The sequence below is a fragment of the Aulostomus chinensis genome, chromosome 7 (assembly GCF_037954235.1).
Source record: "Aulostomus chinensis isolate RoL2024-O1b breed Wild chromosome 7, RoL_Achi_v1.0, whole genome shotgun sequence".
NCBI lineage: Eukaryota > Metazoa > Chordata > Actinopteri > Syngnathiformes > Aulostomidae > Aulostomus > Aulostomus chinensis.
This window is the reverse complement of record NC_141326.1, coordinates 442429-468830: the sequence shown is the minus strand read 5'-3', so window position 1 is coordinate 468830 and position 26402 is coordinate 442429. Positions and strand designations below refer to the sequence as shown.

At 45.3% G+C, this 26402-nt stretch overlaps 1 protein-coding gene across 2 annotated transcripts in view; it reads left to right on the top strand.

The window, feature by feature from the left end:
- The window catches only part of lrp5 (low density lipoprotein receptor-related protein 5), a 72287-nt gene that overhangs the window by 38855 nt on the left and 7030 nt on the right, over window positions 1–26402 (top strand). For both annotated transcript variants that reach the window (XM_086207982.1, XM_086207983.1), the window contains 16 exons: window positions 4817–4905; window positions 4998–5216; window positions 5393–5481; window positions 6684–6855; window positions 17545–17761; window positions 17838–17991; window positions 18676–18811; window positions 18906–19150; window positions 20732–20916; window positions 21542–21690; window positions 21810–21987; window positions 23279–23475; window positions 24192–24397; window positions 24723–24913; window positions 25900–26109; window positions 26202–26327. In XM_086207982.1, coding sequence (XP_086064108.1) covers window positions 4817–4905; window positions 4998–5216; window positions 5393–5481; window positions 6684–6855; window positions 17545–17761; window positions 17838–17991; window positions 18676–18811; window positions 18906–19150; window positions 20732–20916; window positions 21542–21690; window positions 21810–21987; window positions 23279–23475; window positions 24192–24397; window positions 24723–24913; window positions 25900–26109; window positions 26202–26327 — 2763 coding nt within the window. The remainder of the gene's footprint in view (window positions 1–4816; window positions 4906–4997; window positions 5217–5392; window positions 5482–6683; window positions 6856–17544; window positions 17762–17837; window positions 17992–18675; window positions 18812–18905; window positions 19151–20731; window positions 20917–21541; window positions 21691–21809; window positions 21988–23278; window positions 23476–24191; window positions 24398–24722; window positions 24914–25899; window positions 26110–26201; window positions 26328–26402) is intronic.

Here is a 26402-nt window from a genome sequence, read left to right as displayed (position 1 = left end):
TCACATTCACAGGTTACTCATGCATCAATTCTAGCATAATATGAGCAATTATGAGCTAGCAAACACAATGCTGATGTTAATGCTTGTACAGTATTGAGAATACTGATATAAATACTACTAAAACTCATACAAATACTGATTAATATCGTGGCAATACTTGATTTGGTGTTATTCTCTCTGCGGTGGCCAGGCGCCTCTGTTTCTGCAGCATCAATCCGAATGAAATGATTTCAGGTACTTCTCAAAAGGAGCAGGGATGCAGTACTATTATGTATACAGAGTGTATCAGCCTGAAAACAGGCTAAGTGACCTCTCGCCGTGTGAGACGCTGACTGACCAGCCGCCATGTTGATTCCCACGATGCTAAAACAATAGAGCCTCATTATTCTGCAGAAACACTCCAGTGTGTTAGGGTGCATCTGCAGGCATGAATCACGCCAGCCAATCACTTAGTTTCTGTTGACAATGAAAACAACAATGCACTATTGTGTGTGTGTGTGTGTGTGTGTGTGTGTGTGTGTGTGTGTGTGTGTCTTTGTGTGTGTCTTTGTGTCCGTACTTCTAATTTGTTTTGCTTGGCTGGTTAAATTGAAGACGTTTGTTATTGCTCTTGGGCTAAGCTTGTGTGTGTGTGTGTGTGTGTGTGTGTGCGTGTGTGCGTGTGTGTGTGTGTGCGTGTGTGTGTGTGAGAGAGAGGGAGAGAGAGACTGTCAAGTCTTCAAGTGTCTCAGAATGAAGTGAAGCGAAGCGGCGGGAGAGTGGAACCACAGATGCTGTCCCTCCTTTCTGGTCGTTCTCTGCCTTCATGTTCCTGCCTTGCTCCAGTCATTCTGTGGCTGGTTGTCGTATTCACACACGGCCAAACAAACCAGGCTTAAGCCTGCAATACACCCGCAGATATTGTGTGCTATCAGCTGTTGTTCTGGTGAGCTGGCATCAGCCAAGCCTGCAGGTCGTTGACTGAACTGTACATCCCTGAAGGAGCTTTGTTTGGACTGTAGAATGCAGTTGATCGTGGAGGTACCTGGATCATCGGTGCTGACCCTCCTGGCCACCCCAAGCTTTGTCTTAAATTCAAGTGAATTGATTTGAAATATGATAAAGATGAAAAAACAAGACAGGGTACCTTGGGGAGAATTAGAGCGCTGTTATATGTGAGGCAGAGGTTTGAAAGACAAAGACGAGAGTAATTGTCTCCTGTGAGATGTATTTGGGTTGCGTTGGCTCTGAACCATCAGGCAAACAGAGCGGATGGTCTCTTGGGATATCAGGGCCCTGTTGTTCTCACAGACATGTATTACAGAACAGAGAGATGGATGTTGGTCACTCGGTTCTGGTTCAAATCCACAATATTTCTAGGTGCATCGGCTGAGTAATGCCAGGGCAGAATGCTAGAATGTTGCATGAATGAACTTCAGACAAGTCAAGAGGCAACACTGCAGTCATTAATGCTCTTCTTTTCTCTGTTATTGTATTCTACTGTAATTGTACAGTAACTACAAGTATACCAATACTTATAATACGAATACTATTACTAAAACTATTAACTGAGTTATGTGGTCTGACTGAAAGAAGGAATCTTTTACCAAGAAGTGTAAGTGAAAAAAAGTGGGCTGCACGCTGGTCAGAGAGCCTGAATGAAGACAGAGACAGATAAGAGAGGGACAGAGAGAGAGAAAGGAGGGAAAGAGAGACCGAGGACAGGGATGGAGACAAAGTTGGAGAACAGACAGAAAAGAGAGGGACAGAAGCAGAGAGAAAGGAGGGAAAGAGAGACAGAGGACAGATAGTGTACTCGTGGTAGGAGGTGTCAGCCTGAGGCTCTGCAGGTCTGCAGCCGGCTCCTCCAGCAGCAGCAGTGAGACTCAGGGATCTGGGACGTGTTCTAGTACCAGGACTAGCGATAGTACTACTAGTATAAGTACTACCAGTGGTAGTAGTACTCGTACCAGTACTACGAGTGGTAGGAAGTGTCAGCCTGAGGCTCTGCAGGTCTGCAGCCTCCCCCTCCAGCAGCATCAGTCAGGGATCTGGGAGGTGTACTAGTACCAGTACTAGTGATAGTACTACTATTACAAGTTCTACTAATGGTAGTACTACTAGTACAAGTACTACTAGTGGTAGTAGTACTAGTAACTGCAATACTGATTGGCGGATTTCCTCTACCTGCGTTGCGGTAAGCGTGTGACCTCACTTCCTGTTGGTGCATTGCTGAACGTAGTGCTTTGCTTGCCTTGCTAGCTAAAGTGTGATCCTCCCCGCTAATTCCTCATTCGTTGACTAATTTCCTGCCCAACCTACATATCTATTTGCTTTATTTGGCTTAAGTTTAAAGACCGTCTGTCTTGTAGCGACAGTCTTTCCTTCTGTAAACTCTCCACTCTAAGCTAGCGATGGCTTCCCCCTCTCGCTCTCCTCTCTCCTGCTCAGTGGGCCACTGTTCAGTTCCTCCTCAGCCTCCTTTAGTGGTACGGATACGTGCGTTAAATGTAGTTTGTTTGTAGCGTTGGAGGCGAGGCTTAGCGAGGTTGAATTGGACCTGCGGCGGCTCTGCAGCGATGGATCCTAACAATTAGCTCTAGAGCTAGCCATTCCCGTCAGCTGGTGCGAACCGGCTTAGCTTAGTCCTGACTAGCGCTCCCCCAGCAGCTCCCGAGCAGTCAGGAAACCAGGGCGGCTGGGTGACTATCCAAAGGAAGCGTAGTCCTAAGCAGAAGCCTGCTGTCAGCGACCAACCAGCAATTCAACAGGTTCTTCCCCGCCGAGAAAACCACTCTGGCAATTGGAAGTTCCATTCTCAGAAACATGAAATTAGCCACACCGGCAACCATAGTCAAGTGCATTCCAGGGGCCACAGGGGGCGATGTCGAGTCAAATTTGAAACTGTGGGCTAAAAGTAAATGTAAATACGATAAAATCGTTATTCGCGACGGCGGTAATGACATCCGGCTACGCCAGTCGAAGGTCACAAAAATTAATATTGAGTCAGTGTGTACATTTGCGAAGACGATGTCAAACTCCGTAGTGTCTCTGGACCCCTGCCTAACCGGACCAGCAACCTCATGTTTAGCCTGCATGTCGTCGTTCAACCGCTGGCTGCATGGCTCCCTGTCAGATTCAGAACAGAATTCAAAATTCTTCTTCCACCATCAAAGTCCTCAACAGTCAGGCTCCTTCATCCCTGACAGAGCTCCTAGTCCCCTATGATCCAGCTAGAACCCTTCACTCCCAGGATGCAGGGTTACTGCTGGTTCCTAGAGTCTTTCCCCCCAACCGGTCAAAGCAGAAGGCCGTCCCCACTGATCCTGGGTCTGCTCAACGTTCCTGCCTGTTAAAAGGAAGGTTTTCGTCACTGCTGTTGCAGGATGTGCTGCTGATGGAGAATTGTTGGGTGGAGGTTCATTGAAGGAGCGTGGTACTAGACCTGCTCTACTGTAAAGTGTCATGAGATAACTTTTGTTGTGATTTGGCACTATACAAATAAATTGCCTTGACTTGACAATTGACTTGACTACTACCAGTACTACTAGTGGTAGGAGGTGTCAGCCTGAGGCTCTGCAGTTCTGCAGCCTCCTCCTCCAGCAGCATCAGTCAGGGATCTGGGAGTTGTACTAGTACCAGTACTAGTGATAGTACTACTATTACAAGTTCTACTAGTGGTAGTACTACTAGTACAAGTACTACTAGGGGTAGTACTACTAGGACAAGTACTACTAGTGGTAGGGTGGGAGGTATCAGCCTGAGGCTCTGCAGGTCTGCAGCCTCCTCCTCCAGCAGCATCAGTCAGGGATCTGGGAGGTGTACTAGTACCAGTACTAGTGATATTACTACTATTACAAGTTCTACTAGTGGTAGTACTACTAGTACAAGTACTACTAGTGGTAGGGTGGGAGGTATCAGCCTGAGGCTCTGCAGGTCTGCAGCCTCCTCCTCCAGCAGCATCAGTCAGGGATCTGGGAGGTGAGAAGCACCAAGACTCAGAGGAAGAAGTTCAGTTCGTGACCTGCAGCTGTGAGACACAAAGGAGAGAGAAGCCCAGTGCATCATGGGAGATCACCATCAGTCCAGGCATACAGCAACAGAGCTAGGGGGCGGGGCTAATCTGACCCCCCCCCCCCCCACACACACACACACACACACACACAACTTTTATACTCAAAACTGACGGGGCAACCTAAGATGGACACGTTAGCTCACCGTTTCTAGGGGACACGTCGTGTTTGTAGTTGAGCTGTGACATGAAAACTGGTGCTGGCAAACTTTGCATTCGCCTTTTTTTCCATGATCTGTTTTCATGAAATGATGCCACGCTGCAGACATCTTGGACGTGGTGGACGAGGACTGACTTGGAATGAAACCATCAAAACTAAATAGACATTCATCAAACCACCAGACGTTGGCCTTCTAGTCCTCTTCAGTCTGTCTGTCTCTAGTGGGTCGGGCGAGTCCAAAATAGCAAAAACAAGGGGGGTGTTCAAAGATAGATTGTTATCTGAGAAACAGGGGTGCTTTCCGTACTTTCCTTCTGATGAAATTATCGTGGCAAAAAATTGACCTATCAGAATTTTGGTTGAGCCAGAACGTATTGACTAATAAATCGACCAGTCAACTGGGAGATTACAGCCCTAGTTGTGTCATGGTTTGTATTCCTGGATGTTCCCTGTTCTATGTTCTCTGTCATGTTTCAGTAATATAGTCTCTGAAGACTTCTGAAGAATCAGATCACAGAACGTGGTTCAGTTAGAGATGTCCGTCTGTTTACACGTGTCCTGTCTATAAACGTCCCTCTCAGGACTGTTATTGTCCATGTGTCCAGGAGCGGAGCAGGTTCTGCTGCTGGCTCGACGTACTGACCTGAGGAGAATCTCGTTGGACCTGCCTGACTTCACTGACATCGTACTGCAGGTACTTCATACATGTGCAGTGTACTTGGATATACTGTACCTTTGTGTCAGGTTGCACTCATGCTTTCACCAGTTTGTTCTTCACCCATGAAGGTCGATGACATCCGCCATGCCATAGCAATAGACTATGACCCTGTTGAAGGTTACGTCTACTGGACAGATGACGAGGTCCGGGCCATTCGGCGGTCCCATATTGACGGCAGCAATGCCATGGTGCTGGTTAACACCGAGATCAACCACCCAGATGGAATCGCTGTGGACTGGGTTGCCAGAAACCTGTACTGGACTGACACTGGAACTGATCGGATTGAGGTACACTGGAGGATAATACAACCTAATACATGGTTACTTTATGGAATCTGATCACAAGTGTGGGGTTCTTTCCCACTGAGACTTCTGATGACTATGACTTTTCAAAAAAAAAATAAAAAAGTCCAGCAAAGGACTGCAATGCAATATAAAAGTTAATATGTCATGTGGTATTACAGGTTACCAGGCTGAATGGAACCTCACGGAAAATTTTGATTTCTGAGAACCTGGATGAGCCCAGAGCCATTGTGCTGGACCCTGTTAACGGGTAGGTTACCCTCTGGTTGGTTTGCCAACCAATCAGAGTTGGGGGATTGTTCTGTGGCTTTTTAGGCTGGACATGTTTCATTTAAATGGTAGAGAAGAAAATCTTAACAAGTTCTCACCACTTTTCCCCACTGAAAGTGAAGTGGTATTACTGCAGTATTTAGGTTCTCAAGGTGGAAGAATAACAAATACATCAATAAATTGTCTTTTGGGTGTTGCTATCTTTCCCTCAGCACCAGGTCCTGGTCCCTAGCCCTCTTTATTAGTGCAACCATCATCTTCCCCTGATAACTCTCCACCCTATACCCCCTCCCTAACAATGTCCTGAGTAATACACTGGTCTTCTAAGCAGTATTCAGGATTACACACAACTTCCATGTTGTTAAGTCATCCAATGTTAATCTAACCTGTAAATCTACTCTATATCTAGTGTATATCCAAAATATTTAGACAATAGATCCACAGTATTCCCATTTGACCCTATGTCCATAGTTTATATTCTACAGTTTAAAACTACTGTATACCTATGACATATACACAGTAAATCCAAAGTACATCTACCTAAAATCTTATTGTGAACTGTGAGGTTGAGAGAAGCGTGAAATACAGATATTGAGCTTGCAAGCTAGCTAGTAGTAGCATGCACACAGACATTGTCCACCTCGTTAGCAGTATAGTTCAGAAATCTTCTCTCTGATTTCTAAACTTCTACCTGTTAGACTAGATCCTTACAATTATGGTACACTGGAATAAGTGCGGCTGGGGAATAATTTGTCAAAACGCAGATCTAATAACCATACAATAACCAATATTGGTTCTGCCGTTTCCGCACGGACGCATTTAGCTGTAGGACACAGCTTGGCGGGCGCACTGCGGGAGAAAAGAGACTGCAGTTGCAGTGGAGAGTACGTGTGTGAAAAAAGTCATCGAGACATTTTAGGTATCTACTTATTGCCACCCCTATGTGAGTGATGGTCTCACCCTGGCCACCCCAGTGAAAAATTTCTGGCTCCGCCCCTGCATGTCATGTCATTGTTTTCTCTCCATACATTCATAAAGACAGACACAATTACCAAATAAAATCAGATAGATTCACTCCTAACTAGCAGAAACTCCCCATCCTGTGTTCCTCACACTAGAACCGCGTGGAGGTCTACTTGTATTCGGCTGAGTGGAATCTCTTTTTGCATTCATGTCTTACAGCTTCATGTACTGGACCGACTGGGGGGAGCATCCTCAGATTGAGCGTGCCAACCTGGATGGAACAGAGCGCCTGGTTCTGCTCAATAGTTCTCTGGGGTGGCCCAATGGACTGGCCATTGACTACACTGCAGGGAAATTGTACTGGGGAGATGCCAAAACTGACAAGATAGAGGTATGTCCAATAGCAGTTGTTTGGTTTCTCTAGCTTCTAAGTGTGGACAGAGACCACACGTTACCATTCGCGTCGCTATGAGCATCACCATAAGTGTCACCACAACTTACCATTAATCTTGCCATGAGCATCACCATTAGTGTTACCACGTGTTACCATTAATGTCTCAACGAGCATCAGCCTTACTGTTACCACATGTTACCATTAATGTCCCAATGAGCATCACCCTTACTGTTACCACGTGTTACCATAAATGTTGCCATGAGCATCACCCTTAGTGTTACCTCAAGTTACCATTGATGTTTCCATGAAAATCACCATTAGTGTTACCACAAGTTACCATTAATGTGGCCATGAACATCACCATTAGTGTTACCACATGTTACCATAAATGTTGCCATGAGCATCACCCTTACTGTTACCACATGTTACCATTAATGTCGCCATGAGCATCACTGTGAGTGTTACGACATTTTACCATTAATGTCGCCATGAGCATCACTATTAGTGTTACCACATGTTACCATTAGTGTCGCCATGATCATCACCATTAGTGTTACCACACGTTACCATTAGTGTCGCCATGAGCATCACCATTAGTTTTACCACACGTTACCATTAATGTCGCCATGAGCACCACCCTTAGTGTTACCACACGTTACCATTAATGTCGCCATGAGCATCACCCTTAGTGTTATCACACGTTACCATTAATGTCGCCATGAGCATCACCCTTACTGTTTCATGTGTTACCATAAATGTCGCCATGAGCGTCACCATTAGTGTTACCACAAGTTACCATTAATGTCCCAATGAGCATCACCCTTACTGTTACCACGTGTTGTCATAAATGTTGCCATGAGCATCACCCTTAGTGTTACCTCAAGTTACCATTAATGTTGCCATGAAAATCACCATTAGTATTACCACAAGTTACCATTAATGTGGCCATGAACATCACCATTATTGTTACCACACGTTACCATAAATGTTGCCATGAGCATCACCCTTAGTGTTACCACATGTTACCATTAATGTCGCCATGAGCATCACTGTGAGTGTTACCACACGTTACCATTAATGTCGCCATGAGCATCACACTTACTGTTACGTGTTACTATTAATGTCACCATGAGGGTCACTCTTAGTGTTACCTCAAGTTACCATTAATGTTGCCATGAACATCACCATTAGTGTTACCATTAATGTCGCCATGAGCGTCACCCTTACTGTTACAAAATTTTACCATTAGTGTCGCCATGAGCATCACTATAAGTGTTACCACACGTTACCATTAATGTGGCCATGAGCATCACCATTAGTGTTACCACATGTTACCATTAATGTCGCCATGAGCATCACCCTTAGTGTTACCACATTTTACCATTAGCATCGCCATGAGCACCACATTAGTGTTACCACATGTTACCATTAATGTCACCATGAGCATCACCATTAGTGTTCCAAAAATTTACCATTAATGTCGCCATGAGCATCACCATTAGTGTTACCACACGTTACCATTAGCTTCACCATGAGAATCACCATTCGTGTTCCGACACATTACCATTAGCATCACCATGAGCATCACCATTAGTGTTACCACACGTTACCATTAGCATTGCCATGAGCATCACCATTAGTGTTATCACACGTTACCATTAATGTCGCCATGAGCATCACCATTAGTGTTACCACACGTTACCATTCGTGTCACCATGATCATCACCATTAATGTTACCACACGTTACCATTAATGTCGCCATGAGCATCACCATTAGTGTTACCACATTTTACCATTCGCGTCACCATGATCATCACCATTGTGTGTTACCACACGTTACCATTAACCCTTATGGCCTGATCGGCCCGCCGCCGGGCTGAAAAACGCTGGATGTAATTGGGCACTGTAAAAATGTACCGATTTGACGGTAATGTTAAATTTCAATTCTCGATCAAAGTTTGGACTCTAATGCTCACAAAACAGGGTCGGGTGTCTGTTTTAGTACAATCGTTACCTTTTTATGGTGATTTTAATCTGTTTTGGTATGAAATCGGGACATTAAATTTTGCGACCACTGCGGAATCAAAGTTGAATAGTGTCGCGTATACTTCTTCTTTACGGCAGTGTTTGTCGTCTTTGGAAAGGGGAGAAGCTACCGACTCGATCAACACCTACCATTCCAAGAACTTCAAATCCCAGCTACGTAAAACTTCGAGCGTAAAACCTGCGCAAACTATGCACTCTTGCCGTCTTTTACACGCAGCGCCCCACAGACGAAGGCGGACCACTGAACAAAAGCAAAAAGCTTCAATAGTTAGTTGTAGACAACTAAAATTAAAATTTATTGTAATTTGGAGCCAGTTTTCATCAGAGGTAGAAAATAATCCCTTTGGCACAATTTGAAAACTGAGTTCTCGCCTGTGTGTATCCTTACAAAATCCATGATGTAGGCTTCACTGTTCGCCCAATTTCTATCAACTTTGGTCAATTTGTGCTCAAGGAGTGGATGAAGCTAATCAGTGGTGTCTGGTTGCATGAAATCATTACTGGCATAGTGTTTTCCTCTGTCAAAAAAATATGCCATGATCATTGCCATGAGTGTTACCACACGTTACCATTAACGTCGCCATGATCATCACCATTAGTTACCATTAATGTCACCATGATCATCACCATTAGTGTTACCACACGTTACCATTAATGTCACCATGAGCATCACCATGAGTGTTACCACACGTTACCATTAATGTCACCATGAGTATCACCATTAGTGTTACCACATTTTACCATTGGTGTCGCCATGGGCATCACCATTAGTGTTACCATACATTACCACTAGCGTCACCATGAGAATCACCATTTGTGTTACCACACGTTACCATTAATGTCGCCATGAGCACCACCCTTAGTGTTACCACACGTTACCATTAATGTCGCCATGAGCATCACTGTGAGTGTTACCACACGTTACCATTAACATCGCCATGATCATCACCATTAGAATTACCACACTTTACCATTAATGTCACCATGATCATCACCATTAGTGTTACCACACGTTACCATTAATGTCACCATGAGCATCACCATTAGTGTTACCACATTTTACCATTGGTGTCGCAATGAGCATCACCATTAGTGTTACCATACGTTACCACTAGCGTCACCATGAGAATCACCATTCGTGTTACCACACGTCACCATTAGTGTCGCCATGAGCATCACCATTAGTTTTACCATACGTTACCATTAATGTCGCCATGAGCACCACCCTTAGTGTTACCACACTTTACCATTAATGTCGCCATGAGCATCACTGTGAGTGTTACCACACGTTACCATTAGTGTCGCCATGAGCATCACCATTAGTGTTACCACACGTTACCATTAATGTCGCCATGAGCATCACCATTAGTGTTACCACACGTTACCATTAATGTTGCCATGAGCACCACCCTTAGTGTTACCACACGTGACCATTAATGTCGCCATGAGCATCACTGTGAGTGTTGCCACACGTTACCATTAATGTCACCATGATCATCACCATTAGTGTTACCACACATTGCCATTAATGTCACCATGAGCATTGTGTGTTGCTATTAGTTGTGGTACCATTAATGTTATGACAGGTAGTTTATGACACAGATGGACTGGTCAGCTGTGGGCTTGTTTGACTGAGTTTTACTGGAGTTGTTATCATGATACTGTTGCAGACATAATTTTGTCTTGTGTTTTCAAATTTTTACCAGCTATGTCAGTGTGCGGTTGGCATTGTTGTAAACTTGTGACTCTGTGTGCGTGTCACCATGGCAAACTGTGGTCTCAGACACATTGTAGCAGGAGGCTCTGAGTAGTACGGCTGCCTTTTATTTGTCTCCCTTTTTGTCTGCCCGTGTGAACATTCAGACAAAGGCTGAGTGTAAAGGTGGGCGTGGTCCAAACTCAGCGTACGGATTCTTTTTGCATGTCCCTCCACACTTTTCTGTATTTTTATTTCATTTTATGTGGATTTTGAGGCTCCTTTGACCAGTCTGTTTTTTCTTTTGAATGAACTTTATTGAAGGGATAAACCCCTTGAGATGTTTCATCTAATTTTCGAGGGGGTCCCAGGAACACACCAATGCAATATATCAACAAAATACAGCAAATCAACAGAAAATGCAAGACAAGCAAAACACAACAAACATATACACAAGAAGACAGTCAGGCACTATCAGACCCCAGTTCCCCCAAATCACATAGTCCGTACTGTATAGTATATGAAGAACATAAAAGAAGTAACAATAACTCAAAAACAGGAGCAGGATGTATTGAGATGATCAAATAATAGTATTCTGAAAGTGTGCAGGAATGAAGTGGAGCAGAGAGGGTTGGGTAACTGGTTCCAGTCCGATGGGGCTTTATGTTTGAAGGCACGGCGTCCACATTCTTTGAAAATTGGAGGGACAGTGAAAGAAGTATACTGTAAATGTCTGAATGAGTAACTGGAACTTTGAGGAACTAGGTATTGTTTTCGGTAAGTGGGATAGTTGAGAAAATGACATTTGAAAATAAATTGCAGCCAGTGATATTTCATTCAGGATGATAAGGAATGCCAACCAAGTGATTCATACAGAACACAGTGGTGAGTGCGATATGGACATCTAAGAATGAATCTGCATAGTTTGTTGTATACTACCATAAGAGGATGTACATTGGATTCTAATGTGTTCTGGTAGACTATATCTGCATAATCAATGATGGGTAGTAATTGAGTAATAATTTGTTTCCTAACTTGAAAAGTGAAGCAGTTAATTGAATGGTAAAGTGAACCTAGGCTGCAATTTATTTTTTTGACAACAGAATCGATATGAGATTTGAATGAAAGTTCAGGGTCCAGCCAAATCCCAAGGTATTTAAGTTCCTCCACTTTCTTAAGTGGTGTCCCGTCACTGAAATTAATATTTAAATTGGTGCCTGATCGTAGTCTGGCCCTAGTCCCAAATAGCATCAGAGCAGGTTTCTTCTTGTTTAAAATGAGTCTGTTGTTTAAAAACCATTTTTGCACATTATTAAAGTCAGATTGCAGTGATAATTGGATTTGTGAAATATCAGAATTGGATGAATAAATAACAGTGTCATCGGCATATAAATGGACATGACAGTCAGAACAGATTTGTGGAAGATCATTGATGAAAATAGAAAAGAGGAGAGGACCCAGTGAAGAACCTTGGGGAACACCCTGTTCCATGACTGCATAACTGGACTATTTGCCATGATACACAACACAGTGACGCCTGTTATGAAGATATACACTGAACCATAAAAGAGCTTGCTGAGTAAGACCAATGGAGTAAAGTTTATCTAGGAGTAGATAGTGATCGACCAAGTGGAAGGCCTTGGTGAGATCTATAAAGATTGATCCAGTGAGCTGATCGTTCTCAAAGGATAATGACACATCATTTGTGAATTTAAGGAGAGCAGTGGTAGTAGAAAATTTAGGCCTACAACCAGATTGGAATTGGGATAGGATATTAAAGTCACTGATATCCTGGGACAATTGATTAAATATTATTGTCTTAAAGATTTTGGCAACAGAACTAATAATTGAAATTGGCCTATAGTTGTTAAGGTCTAGAGGATCACCACCTTTATGAAGTGGGGTTATTTTAGCATTCTTCCAGATGGGGGAAGAGTGCACGTAGAAAACGAGAGATTGAATAGATTAGCAAGGGAAACATTAATATGTGAGAGGCAAGTTTAATGAACTTAGCCTCCAGTCCATCAGGACCAGCACTACTACTCTCCTTCAATTCACCAATAACCTGATAAACCTCAGAGGCTGATACCTTTCTGAACGAGAAGGATCCTCTGCTGAAGCATGAGTTGGTGGATGAGTTGACGTATGAGCTGGCGATGGCGGGGGAATCAATAGCAGACATACTAGTGATAGAGGAGAAATGATTATTAAAAGCGTCTGCAATGGCCAAAGTATCTGTGACAATTTCGTTATTGATTCTCACTGAATTGGAAGAACTTTTTCCTGATTTATTAAGGAGACCATTGATTCGCTTCCAGAACTGCCTAGGATTGGCTTGATCTTGAGAGAGAAAATTCTCATAATAATTTGATTTGGCTGATCTGGTTTTTGTCTTTGACAGATTCCTTTGTAGTCTATAGGATTCCCAGTCAGTGGGTTGCTTAGAGGCACAGTATTTTGCCCAAGCCTTGTCTCATTCTCTGAAAAGATGTATGAGGTCCGGACCGACCCAGGGTAGGTGGCGGCCTTTCACTTTACTTGTTCTCCAAGGTGTATGTGAATCAATAACTTTAGTTATCTCTGAGTGCAAGAAATTCCAGGCTTCCTCAACAGAGGGAATCAGCTCAAATCGATCCCACCGAATAGAAATTATGTCCTGGATGAAGTGATCAACATTTAAATGTTGTTTTTTGCCTCCTCGGCTCTCAGCATCTTTCTGGTAGTTGTCATCATTTCTATAAAATTATGATTGTTGTGTGTCTGCATAACTGGACATGTTTACTTGTGTTCACATGTTTTCATGGGAGCAGAGAGAGAGGAAAAGAAGAGTGAAGACAAGAACAAACCGGTGAATGCCAGAGCTTTCTGGCTGAGTGCTCACCAATGGCTGCTCCCTGCTTCTGTCAGGGTGAAAGGACTCACCTCAAAGGGCTTTTTCCACATTTCAGCCTTGTTTTCTCTTGTTGAAAAGGAATTGCTGCTGGGTGTGAAGACATTTCCATTGTATATCTGCTTGCATTTCTTGTGTGTGTGTGTGTGTGTGTGTGTGTGTGTGTGTGTGTGTGTGTGTGTGTGTGCTCTTGCGTGCTCATGCATGCTCACATGTGTGTCATCGTGGTTTCGTTCATTGTTTCACGCACATGCATGGAAGCTAAAACTGTTCTTACATTCCTGAATGATGACACCATTATTTGTATTATATCCTTGAATGGGTGTAAGTACTAACTAAGTACTAAGTAACTGTTTTGTAATCACATACACATTTATTGCCCAGCCTGGTGTCAGTGTGAAAGTGTCTGTGTGATTGCATGACTGTGTGTGGGTGTGTGTACACACATGTGTCTGTGTGTGTCAAAGATGTTATATTTTGTGTCATTACCACTCATCAAGTTTCAGTAGCTACCAGACAGGGCGAGCAGGATCAGGGGATGCTGATATCCTTCAGCATCTGAGAATGTCGTTGGATAACCCTTGAAAAGAGATGCAGGTGTGGGGAAATGTGAATTAGCTGTTTAGCATCTGGAGAGCACTTCGCCCTCACGTCAGCTGTTGGACTGAGGACACGCGACCGACTCACCGTCACTTCGTGAGCTTGACAGTGTCATGAGGAGACAATAGCTAATTCTCAGTACATAGTTCATATCAAACCTGACTTTAAATAGCAAACGTATCATTATAACACTTTGAAAAGTACGATCGCATATTGACAGTAAGTATTTTATAAAAGTAACATTTCACTTTTTTGTTCACAGTTTTATAAAAGCACTGTTAAACTCCATCTTCTTTCAGGCTCTGGTAACCAGACCAGTCACAGACTCGGTTTTGTCTTGGCTTTATTAATTTACATCAGGACTTTCATTGGCTTCCTGTCTCTGGCTTTTAGGCCTCAGTTCTTTGATTCTGGGTTTGGAATCTCCTTCCACACCGAACTGAGTAGGCTGTGAGCTAACGCTAACCTCGTTTATTAACATGTTTCAACAGTAGGACTGCACACTTTAGCAGATATGTGGGTTTTGATACTTGATGATAGGACATCAACATTTTGGTCGTATGAATATTTTTTGAAAGAAACTATGTTTTATCTTTCTTTTTATGTGTTTTACATCAACATTTCACAGCAGCACCTCTGAAACCATCCCGTAGATTATGAGGCTCTTGAAGACCATTCAGGATTGACTGAATATCTTCATTGTTATAAAGTGTCAGTCCTATTGTGTGAGTGTTGTTATTGTTGTGTGTGTGTGTGTGTGTGTGTGTGTGTGTGTGTGTGTGTGTGGACTGCCATCCAGCTGAAAACTGAACAGCATTCACCATTTTACCTTTTGAAACAGAAAGAATAGAGAGAATGAGAAATGACTCAGTCAGACTTTCTCTAAGACCATCCCCTCACCCCCTCACCCCCTCCCCAACCCCCCATCCCTTGTGCCTGTGTGTTCAAGTCTTTTTTAAAGAAACCTGACTCCCCCTCTACTCCCTGCCACCCCTCCCCCTACTGTGTGGAAACAAACCCTCTGATGTTAGTGTGCTGGCCCCCTCCTTGTTGGTGTGTGTGTGTGTGTGTGTGTGTGTGTGTGTGTGTGTGTGTGTGTGTGTGTGTGTGTGTGTTTGTGTGTGTGTGTGTGTGTGTGTGTGTGTGTTGGCTGCTTTATATCTTCCTTTCTGGACACATGCACACACCTCACGGCTGTTTTGTAGTGATTATGCAGATTGACTATGTGAAACACCCTTCGGTCACGCTGTGGAGCCATATGGCAACTCTGGGTTTGAGTGTGTGTGTGCGCGCGCGCGTGCGTGTGCGTGTGTGCGTGCGTGCGTGCGTGTGCACACATGCATTTGTGCTTGCGTGTGAACAATTGATTTCAGTTACCTACGAGAGATTTTTCTCTAATCTAATCTTATCCAAACATTGACTGGTCCCAATGCAGCATAATTTAATTTCTAAGGTTGTGGAATAATTTGAGGTTAACTGGGTAAACCTGTGTGTGTGTGTGTGTGTGTGTGTGTGTGTGTGTGTGTGTGTGTGTGTGTGTGTGTGTGTGTGTGTGTGCGTGCGTGCAGGGAGGAGTATGTATAGTGGAATTCCCCCAGTTTAAGGCCTTGCGCGTTGGCCTCTTCGCCTGTTTCCTCTCCTTTTTCTGGCTATCCAACAGGTCATGTGACATCTGATTGTTGGAATATGAATACAAATACAAATACAGTAAAATACAAGTGATAAAGTGACACTTCAAAGATGAAGATGAACCCTCCATAGCTCTCGAAGCACAGACATACACACACACATACACAGACACACACACATATATGTATATATATATATATATATATATATATATATATATATATATATACATATATGTATATATATATATACATATATATATGTGTGTGTGTGTATATATATATATATATATATGTGTGTGTGTGTGTGTATATATATATATATATATATACACACACACACACACACACACACACACACACACACACACATACATACATACATACACACATACATATAATATATATGGGGGTCTGGTCCCAGGCACTGACACATGTCCTGGTCTGGTAATTGTTCTCAGTTTATTGTGTGATGCAGATTTATCTCATCTAGCTGGAACTAAATTACTGGACGGACTTTGATGTGACGTGGTTCAATTAGCGCCTCCAGTTCTACTTCTGGTCATGGGTCCAGTGCTCTGCTGCTGGTACTTCCTTCAACACGTGGACACGGTCGAACAAAGGTTCCCCTCTGAAAGTTCTTGATCTGATTGTTTCTGGACAAGTGGGCCCAGCTGAGGAATAGCGGCCAGAAGGACAGGGGCAGGAGTAGTGTCAGGTCGTACTGTGTCTGCTGGTTCTGCAGGGGCCCAGTGCCTGTGTTTGTCTGAACTTGGCCTTAAACCCTCCAGTACTCACAGCACAGTACCAAGACCACAGTGAGGAAACACAAAAACTGCACTGAACAATCTGGCCTGACATCTCCAGGCCTGGGAGCACGTGAACATGGAGAACCGCCTGTTGGGTTCTTTATCTGGGCCCGGTGGGACCAGCAGACCTCATCAGGCTCACCCATGTCCCACCACTCACCTTCACTCTGTGTTTGTTGAATTCAACCAAAATCCCCTCCATTTATGAAATCAGTGCAAACGACTGCAGGATGCGCGGCGTCACACGAGCAGCAGCAGCGACGAGTGAGCCTGAAATAACAGCGCCGGCCTATTTCAGTCAGCTCTGGTCCAGTAATAGCACAGGCGGCGAGGAGGAGGAGGCTGGACGCCAGTCCTAATTGTAGCCTTGTCAATTGTAGCTTCATTCTCAGCTCCTACACACACACACACACACACACACACACACACACACACACACACACACACACACACACACACACACACACACACACACTCTCAGTAGGGGGGTGTTGGCCTGTATCAGTTTTCAGCAGCCTGGTTGTGGAGGCCCTGTGACTGATGTGGACTTACAGCTTTATAACTGTGTTTGTTTTACTCGCTTCAGCGTCGGAACTCTTGGCTGACAGAATCAGTTTCCAGCTGCTACCAACTCGTTTAATGGTGGAGTGGCGCTCAGCCGGTGACATCTCCTCCACCGGTGCAGGGGAAGCTTCATGCCTCCTCAATGGAGGAGGGGCTTGCTGCAGGTGGAGGAGCCTATCGGTGCACCAGCTACCTGTCTCAGTGGTCTGGGTGTGTCCGACAAACATTACCCATCGTTCTTCCTTTGCCTGATAATACTGATTATCCTGCTAAGGGTGCAACATGTCAGGGCTCTGGGCATCACTATTTCACTATTGCCCTCTGCCCCCCCCCCCCCCCGCCAACAATCTGCTCTGTACCATGTGTGATATCACTTCCTGGATAGATGTGAGGTCAGGGGTCACGGTAGATTCAGGGTAATGCTTAAGCCTTGTACCTGCTTCCTGTCTCAGGTGATCAATGTGGATGGCAGTAACAGACAGACTCTGCTGGAGGACAAGCTGCCTCATATCTTTGGTTTCACTCTGCTGGGGGACTATATTTACTGGACGGACTGGCAGAGACGCAGCATTGAGAGGGTCCACAAGTTCAAGGCCGTGCGGGAGATCATCATCGACCAGCTGCCTGATTTAATGGGGCTTAAAGCCACCAGAGTGACAGAGACCTTCGGTAAGCAGGACACGTTTGAACAGTTGTTGTCACCTGTGGTCCCCTCAGTAGAGACAATAACACTGACTGTGTCCAGGTACCAATGGCTGTGCCTTGAATAACGGAGGATGCAGCCATCTGTGCTTCTGGTGCCGGCAGGCCGTCAGCTGCGCCTGCCCCATGGGGATGGAGCTCCTGTCAGACCTGCAGACTTGTGTGGTGCCTGAGGCCTTCCTGCTCTTCACCAACAGGTACGCCCTCCTCCTAAACCCTAACCCTAATTTCTACTGTTGTAACTTTGGTTGCAATACATACCAGAACTGAGAACTTCCCTGAGTTGTACCATTCTGTTTCAGACACTCATGATCCCGTAACATTCACAAGTCAGTACTCTCAGTTTAAGATCATGAACCCACTGGCTGTAACCATGCAGAACCCAGAACCTTTGTGTTTGATGAACAGCCAGAGAACAGCTGTTCTCACATCAGTGACTGGGTCAGTTCAGAACATGTCTGTTAGAGTGGAGACTGTTTGGTCTCCAGCTCCTCCTACATCACATAGAAAAAGAATGAAACAGTGTTTTAAACGCCAAGTGTGCATCATGTGTGGAGCCCATCGAGGCGCACCAGCAGAGAATCTTTGTGGTCCTGGGATAAACCTGGTGTGCCGTGAACAGGTTCCAGGGCCTGCTGCTATGGCTGATGTTCAGCACATATCAAGGGGTAATAATAGTGTAGTCATGATGATAAATGATAAGTAGTGTGTGGGTGCTTCTGATGAGTTGGTCCATCCATCCTTCAGTGAGGACCAGTGCTGGGACTCATTTTTTAACAGGACTGTGGTCTTCTGAGCAGGAGAACTGGCTGGGCAAGTCTGTAAATGTAGTTGATGTAGAGGAATGAGTCACTGACACTCACTGGCCTCTCGGCTGACAGAGACAACATCAGGAGCATCTCCCTGGGAACCAACAGCAATGACGTGGCCATCCCACTGACCGGCGTCAAAGAGGCGTCCGCTCTGGACTTTGATGTGTCTGAGAGAAGGATTTACTGGACCGACATCCAGGCCAAGGTGAGACAAGCTTCAGTTTTACTGGAGTTCACCTATTTATTAAACTTGAATTTTTCATGTATGACGTGACGGTGCTGCTGTCTCTCTGTCTCAGACCATCAGCAGAGCGTATATGAACGGTAGCTCTGTAGAACACGTGATCGAATTCGGACTGGACTACCCAGAGGGCATGGCTGTTGACTGGATGGGTCGGAACATATACTGGGCTGACACTGGTACCAACCGCATCGAGGTGGCCCGGCTAGATGGCCAGTACAGACAAGTCCTAGTCTGTAAGGATTTGGAAAACCCCCGCTCACTGGACAACCCCCGATCACTAGCACTTGACCCTGCCAATGGGTAGGATCCTGGACATGGTTGTAAATTTTGTCTGCTGTCCTTCCAACACTAACATTACAACTGCAGCTCCATTATTACATGTATTTAATACTCCTAGTAATTGATTATATATTTTCAGAGTTTTTAAAATGGGTCAAAAAGAGATGAATCACTCTTTCTGCATGTTGTGTAAAACTGTAATTTACTGGTCAAATAACAAGAGCAAAATAATGTTCTAACAAAGAGAAGACATATCCGCAGTTCAGTAGCAGGTGAGAATTCTATAGCAGGTACTGGAAAACACAAGCAGTAAACATGAGATCGAATGCCGTCGTGCTAATTTGGACCCAGCATGGTTTTCCAGTATCACATGGCATTGCATTGTGGGAGCTTAGCTGGAAGCCAGTAAACACTTCACTGTTGTTGTGGTCAAGAAAAGAGAGAAGGAGAAGGAACAGTCCCTCTGGTATCAGGAGAAGAGGAGTCACACCTGGGTTAGCGTCAGACATTAGACCTCCCGCTAGCCCATGAGCGAGTCATGTGTCCATGTCAACACGTATGCTACATGTGTTCTCAGATGTTAGTCATATCACGTAGAGAATGACTGATGAAGAGGTGGACGCTGATCTCTACGTCTGTCGTCTCAATAACTTCCTTTAATTATCAGTCAGTGCTGACTGAACTGTACACACCAGGGCACAGCGGGGCACGGCATCACCGCCCGGTGTTAACCAGTATTGAGCCTGGAGTCTCTGGTGATTATGAGACAGTAGTGGATGAATGTCCTTGTTTCATGATGTTTCCTGTCTGAACGTCTTCAACACACTTTTACCACTCTTCCTTTGTTCTGCAGGATGTTTGTGTTTTTTCCTCTCAATAATCGCTGGAGTTCATCAGAGAAAACTGCCTCAGTTTTTAAACTTTTCATGTCTTTTCTCTTTGACATGCTAATGTGTGTCTTCCCTTGCAGTGCTCACTGTAGTCAGTCAGTCAGCTCTGGTTTGCCTGAATTGCTGAAGAATATGAGGGCAATACCACCATCCTTTTTTTTTTTACTCTTCAGCTATTGCTAAATTTTTGAAGTTTTCCTGGTCTCCTCTCTGGTCGTAGCCAGGCATGACTCATCCACCGTGGCAGTAACCAGCTGAATGAGTCAGTGTTGTGCACCTGTACTGAGCTGTGACTTCATGTAGCGTGTCTTCCCAGCTAGAGTCAGGCAGGTCATTATGTAGGTATGTAGCTTCACCATAATCGCCCTCCAGTAAACATGTTTGCTGCCTAAATCTTCACCATTCAGATGCAGCTGAACCCTAACCCTGCAGAAGAACCTGTACTAGCGTGCTAAATCCCCTCACACTTGGCGAGATGGTGTCACAGCCTGCTGCTGGAGATGTGATGTCATTTCATTATCACATAGCCAGATTCATAGAAAGCAAGTTAGTCTTCTTCCAAACACAGGAAACAAAAGTGAAAAGTTTCCCCTTCGAGAGCATATGATCCACTCAGAGTTTAAATGAGAAGGAAATCAAATTAAAAGGCTTTACTGGCGCATCCATAACTCTGCTAGTCCTTACAACAGGGATGACTGTTTTTCCTCCACAGCTACATGTACTGGACTGAGTGGGGGGGTCGACCTCGAATAGCCCGTGCCTACATGGATGGAAGCACCATTGTCACCCTGGTGGATAAAGTGGGCCGGGCCAACGGACTGACCATTGACTATGTAGACCACCGACTCTACTGGACTGACCTGGACACGTGTTTGATTGAGAGCACCAACATGCAAGGTTTGGTTTCCCTCCCCTTCACTTTTTCCTCATCAGGCTACATGTAACACCCCCAGGGACGAAGGGAGAAGGGTTTTGTAGAAATGTTTGCACATTTACTTGAAGTAAAAACACTGACATATCGCATGTTTACATGGACATGGACCCCTGGTTTTAAAGATGGCTGCGATCAAACTTAGCTTCTCTCCAGTCAGAGAGTTAATGACCTCTCAAGATTCTTGGCCACATTCTAGGAACTTCCTTCAACGGCATCAAACGCTTCCTTGGTTGTCATGGAGACAGAGTTTGTTGTCTTCACAGTGAAAATTACTCAGTTCACTTTCATTACTGAGTCTCTTTTGTTGTTACACAACCCTGGAGCTACCAAACCTTTGAAACTAGAACTTCCTCTCTCATCTTCAGGGACTCATGGCCACATTGATCCAGTTTTTAATATTTTCACCATTTCCAGCTCCTTGAGTGGCGCTGTCCTGTCCTGCAGCGCCATCATCAGGCTGCCTGTCAACACAGCTTGTTGAGCACCACCAGAGAAACTTAACCAACTTCATGTCTTCTGCAGCGATGCCAATGAATGTGTTTGATGAGCACCTGAGCAGGCGTGTTAGCATTGTCATGTGATCTGCAGGCCTTCAGAGGGAGATTATAGTCGACGACCTCCCTCATCCCTTCGGTCTGACCCAGTACCGGGACTTCATCTACTGGACTGACTTTAACCTGCGCAGCATTGAACGGGCCGATAAACACAGTGGGCTCAATCGCACAGTGGTTCTGCAGGTCGGCAACAACTTTTTCTGTGTTTACTAGTTTGATTCATTTTGATTTCTTCCGTCTAATCGGGAGAAAACAAATCCACAAGTTGATGGTCATCCTTTTGCTGTGGTGCCTGTTCTCAGGGACAGCTGGAACTGATGCTGGACATCCTGGTGTTCCACTCGTCCCGCCAGGATGGAACCAATGAATGCTCTCATAACAATGGTAACTGCGCCCACCTGTGCTTGGCGACGCCGGCGGGAGCCCAGTGCCGCTGCGCCTCCCACTACACCCTCAACAGTGATGGGCGGAACTGTAGCTGTGAGTAGAAGTGGCAGGAGACTTCAACAGCACTTCTCAGGAGGTCTTGAGGAAGTTTCTCTACTCATTAAAAGATTTCACCAAACAATCAGCTGTCAAGACTTGCTCTAGGGGGCTGCGCGGTGGTTAGCACTGTGGCCTCACAGCAAGAAGGTTCCGGGTTCGAGTCCCGGCTCGGGCAGGGGGTCTTTCTGGGTGAATCTCCATGTTCTCCCCGTGCTTGCGTGGGTTCTCTCTGGTACTCCAGCTTCCTCCACAGTCCAAAGACATCAATTGGGGACTAGGCTGATTGATACTCTAAATTGACCGTAGGTATGAATGTGAGTGTGAATGGTTGTTTGTCTCTATGTTGGCCCTGCGATGGACTGGTGACCTGTCCAGGGTGAACCCCGCCTCTCGCCTGTTGACGCTGGGATAGGCTCCACCCCCCGTGACCTTTAATGTAGGAATAAGCGGAAGACAATGGATGGATGGACTTGCTAACTTTGGATTCGGGCTATTTTCTGTTCATAATGTCTCCTTCCAGACGAGAGTAAACAAAACGCTGAGATGCAGAACATCTTGAGCTGTTAGTCTGCTCTGACCCGTACTTACATCAGCCCCTTTTTAAAGTACCGTCTCCATCCAACACTTCATCCCAGTATTACACCTGATTAAAGGCTCCTCCTTAGAACCTGTTAATGGTGGGAACCTGCGGGGGAGTTTCATGGCAGCAAAGTTGACAGGATTCATCAGTGTGGTCTGAAATGAAAGCGCAGTACTGCAGAATTACCAACACAACTTCTAAAAGATTAAGAAAAGAGTATTACTGCAAACAGATGAAATAATCTTCCCTCTTCAGGGGCAGATTGGTAGTAGTTAAACTGTTGAAGTACTTCGTACATACAGTTCATAGTACTAGAAAGAATGTGTGTCTGTGGGTGTGTATGTGGGTGTCTGGGTGTGTATATGTGTGTGTGTGTGTCTGTGAGTGTGTGTATGTGAGTGTGTGTGTGTGTCTGTGGGTGTTGATGTGTAAGTGTGTGTCTGTGGGTGTGTATGTATGTATGTATATATGTGTGTATGTGGGTGGGTGTGTATGTGTGTGTCTGTGGGTGTGTGTGTCTGTGGGTGTGTTTGTGGGTGTGTGTATGTGTGTGTGCATGTGTCTGTGTGTGTGGGTGTGTCTATGTGTGTGTGTCTGCGAGGGTGTGTATGTGTGTCACATGAACAAACGACAGCCAGATGGATGTGTCTACTGAGCATGCTCACGTCGCTCCCTCTTTCTCCTTCCTGACCTTTGCCCCCTCAGCTCCATCCAGTTTCCTGCTCTTTAGTCAGAAGGCCAGTATCAGCAGGATGGTTCTGGGAGAGCAGAGTCCTGACATCATCCTCCCCATCCACGTGCTGCGGAATGTTCGGGCCGTCAGCTATGACCCTCTGGACCGGCTGGTCTACTGGCTTGATGGACGACAGAACATCCGCAGGGCCCGAGATGATGGCGCCATGGTAACCATGACTCCAGAAACACAGACACACAACACCGATGTAGGCCATCGATGAATTGAGACAGCTTCCCAGCGACAGTAGCTCCATGCATGATGATCCCCTGTAGTGGTTCTGGGCGTGGTCACGGATCCGTAGCCAGTCAGCAGTTCTTCCTGCAGACCTCCAGGATGCAATGTTCAGCCTTCAGCATCCATCTCGCATGGCAAAAACTAGAAACTGACCAGAACTATTTGCAGTAGAAAAGCTACAAACAGCTTTGGTGTGTGACCATCGGCCTCATTGTTCTATCCAGAGCTTCATCAAGACTCAGGGACTCCATGTTGTTACATCCTGAAGGCCGGCTGCTGCTGAGGAGTGGATGTTTGGAGTTTCTTCTACAGAAATTGTTTCCATCTTTAAGATCAAAACTTTTAAAGAACACCGTTCATCACTTGCTGAGCCATAAACTGGGTTGTGGATCTGAGTTTACTTGCAAATAATCAAATGCTCACATGACAAAATAGTTTCCAAATTATAGATCTATTGACTAAATTGGATGAGGACCCCCCCCCCCCCGCCCTTTATTTGGTGTTGTTCGAGAAGAGGTCACGACCCTCCTGTTTAGGACACCAGGGCAGTGACCCTGCTGAGTAATCCAGAAGCACCACCCAGTCTTTAGGGATGGAATTGAAGGAGAACGATGAAGTGAACTAATCCAGAATTCTGTGTGCCTGCAGTCCTCCATGGTGGCGAGCAGCAGTGGTCAGCCGCTAGAGAACCAGCTTCATGATCTCAGTCTGGACCCCTATAGCCGCCATATCTACTGGACCTGTGAGACCACCAATACCATTAATGTCCAGAGGATGGATGGGCACACAGTGGGCGTGGTCCTGAAGGACGACTCTGACAAGCCCCGCGCGATTGTTGTCAATGCAGAGAAAGGGTGTGCTTCTTTTATCCAGCAGGAGCGAGTTTGAGCCAGAGAATCTTCAGCCGGCTAAACGCCAATCACTAGTGATCCACTGTTGATACTGGTGTCACCTATGGCCTGAGGTCACCTGGGGTCATCTAGGGTCACCTGGGGTCCCAGTAAATTTGTTCTGTTGGTTTCTTTGCGGGATGCACAGTATTATATTTTTTGCCGATATCCCGTATTTACTGATGTACTACCTTTATCGATTGATACTATCACGCATCCCTTCTGTCCAGGTCCACTCTGCTGTACCATCCGCTTGTAGGTATAAGTACTGTGTTTATCTTCTCTACAGGTACATGTATTTCACCACAGTGCAGGAGCGCTCAGCTAAGATTGAAGGAGCCAGTCTGGACGGCACCGAGAGAGAGTCGCTCTTCACCACCGGTCTCATCAAACCAGTAGCTTTGGCTCTGGACAACAAACTGGGAAAACTGTTCTGGGTCGACGCTGACCTCAAACGCATTGAGAGCAGTGACCTGACAGGTGAGTCCCTTGATATTCTGATCATCTCTTCATTAAAGCAAGGAATCTTTTCTGTGTGAGTTTTGATTGACCAGCTCTGGACGATCAGAAAGGGGCGGAGCTCCTCAGGAGCTGTGCAGGTACATTGTTGAGTGAGGGTCACCTGAGTCCAACATACTTGTTGTAGTTTTGTGTAGTAAAGTAAGTGACTTCTATGAGCAGATGAAACCAGTTGGTGTCTGACCATCTGATTCACATTCATAACTCTGGTTCTTTAATTTAGTGGTTCTCCACATTCTACCTGCACATACACTCAGCATGCATGATGGTGACTATAATCAGCAAAACAAATAAACACAACACAACCAGCTCACAGTCGGTTGCTACAGTTCTGCCGGTTGTGTGTCCAGGCAGTGACTGACAGCTGACTTGACTGACTGGGTCATGGTGGTGCCGTCTGGCTGTTCTGTTTTTGCTCATCTTTTACTCTGTGACTGTCCACCTGTCACTCATGCTGGTGTTGGCTACCTTAGCTAACCACGAACAGGAGGTATGACTGTCATGAGTGAATGTGGGAATCCTCAAATTTATTCACTCTCAAGCAAACATTGACAGCTGTTCAAATCCCAAGCAACATTCCACCTTCTCAGCCAAACATGAGTGCTTGTGCAATGAAGTAGCGGTGGCTACCAAATCTGCTACTACTCATGGGTCAGAACATGAACATCTTGTGTGGTGTCATGGTGGTGTGATCCCAAGATGGCCTCCAGTTCTGGCAACCACTGTCTTTCTTGGTGGAGGGAAGGATTGTTCCCACTTTCAGGCATCAACTACTATTTAATATATACATTTATGAAAGGAAACATTTTCCAGATTCCAGGCTGATTATGGCAGCTGCCTGGCTTCATCACGCTGGTTTATAGAATCCTGTCTCATCAGTGTCTCCATCAGTATTGGTTGTGATATTCTAGTGCAGTGCGCTGCAAACATCTTTCCGTCTTCTCCAGGAGCAAATCGCATCGTCCTGCAGGACTCTAACATCCTCCAACCGATGGGACTGACAATTCTGGATGAGCATTTGTACTGGATTGACAGGCAGCAGCAGATGATCGAGAGGGTGGATAAACTGACGGGAGACAGACGGACACGGATACAGGGACGGATATCATACCTGACCTCCATCCATGCTGTAGAGGAGATGAACCCTCAGGAGTTTGGTATGGACCTACGTTAGCCTGCATTCATGAGACGGCTGGCTTTTGTAGGAATCATCCTGTCATGTTTGCTCTGGTCTTTGTTTTGTCTTCAGTGTCCCACCCGTGTTCCCGTGATAATGGAGGGTGTTCTCACATCTGCATTGCCAAGGGCGATGGCACACCACGATGTTCCTGTCCCATGCACCTGGTGTTGTTGCAGGATCTGCTCCACTGTGGAGGTGAGCACCAACTCAAACCATGAGGAAGTTTACAGGCTTCTGCTACTCTCCTCATCATCTTCATCATCATCATCC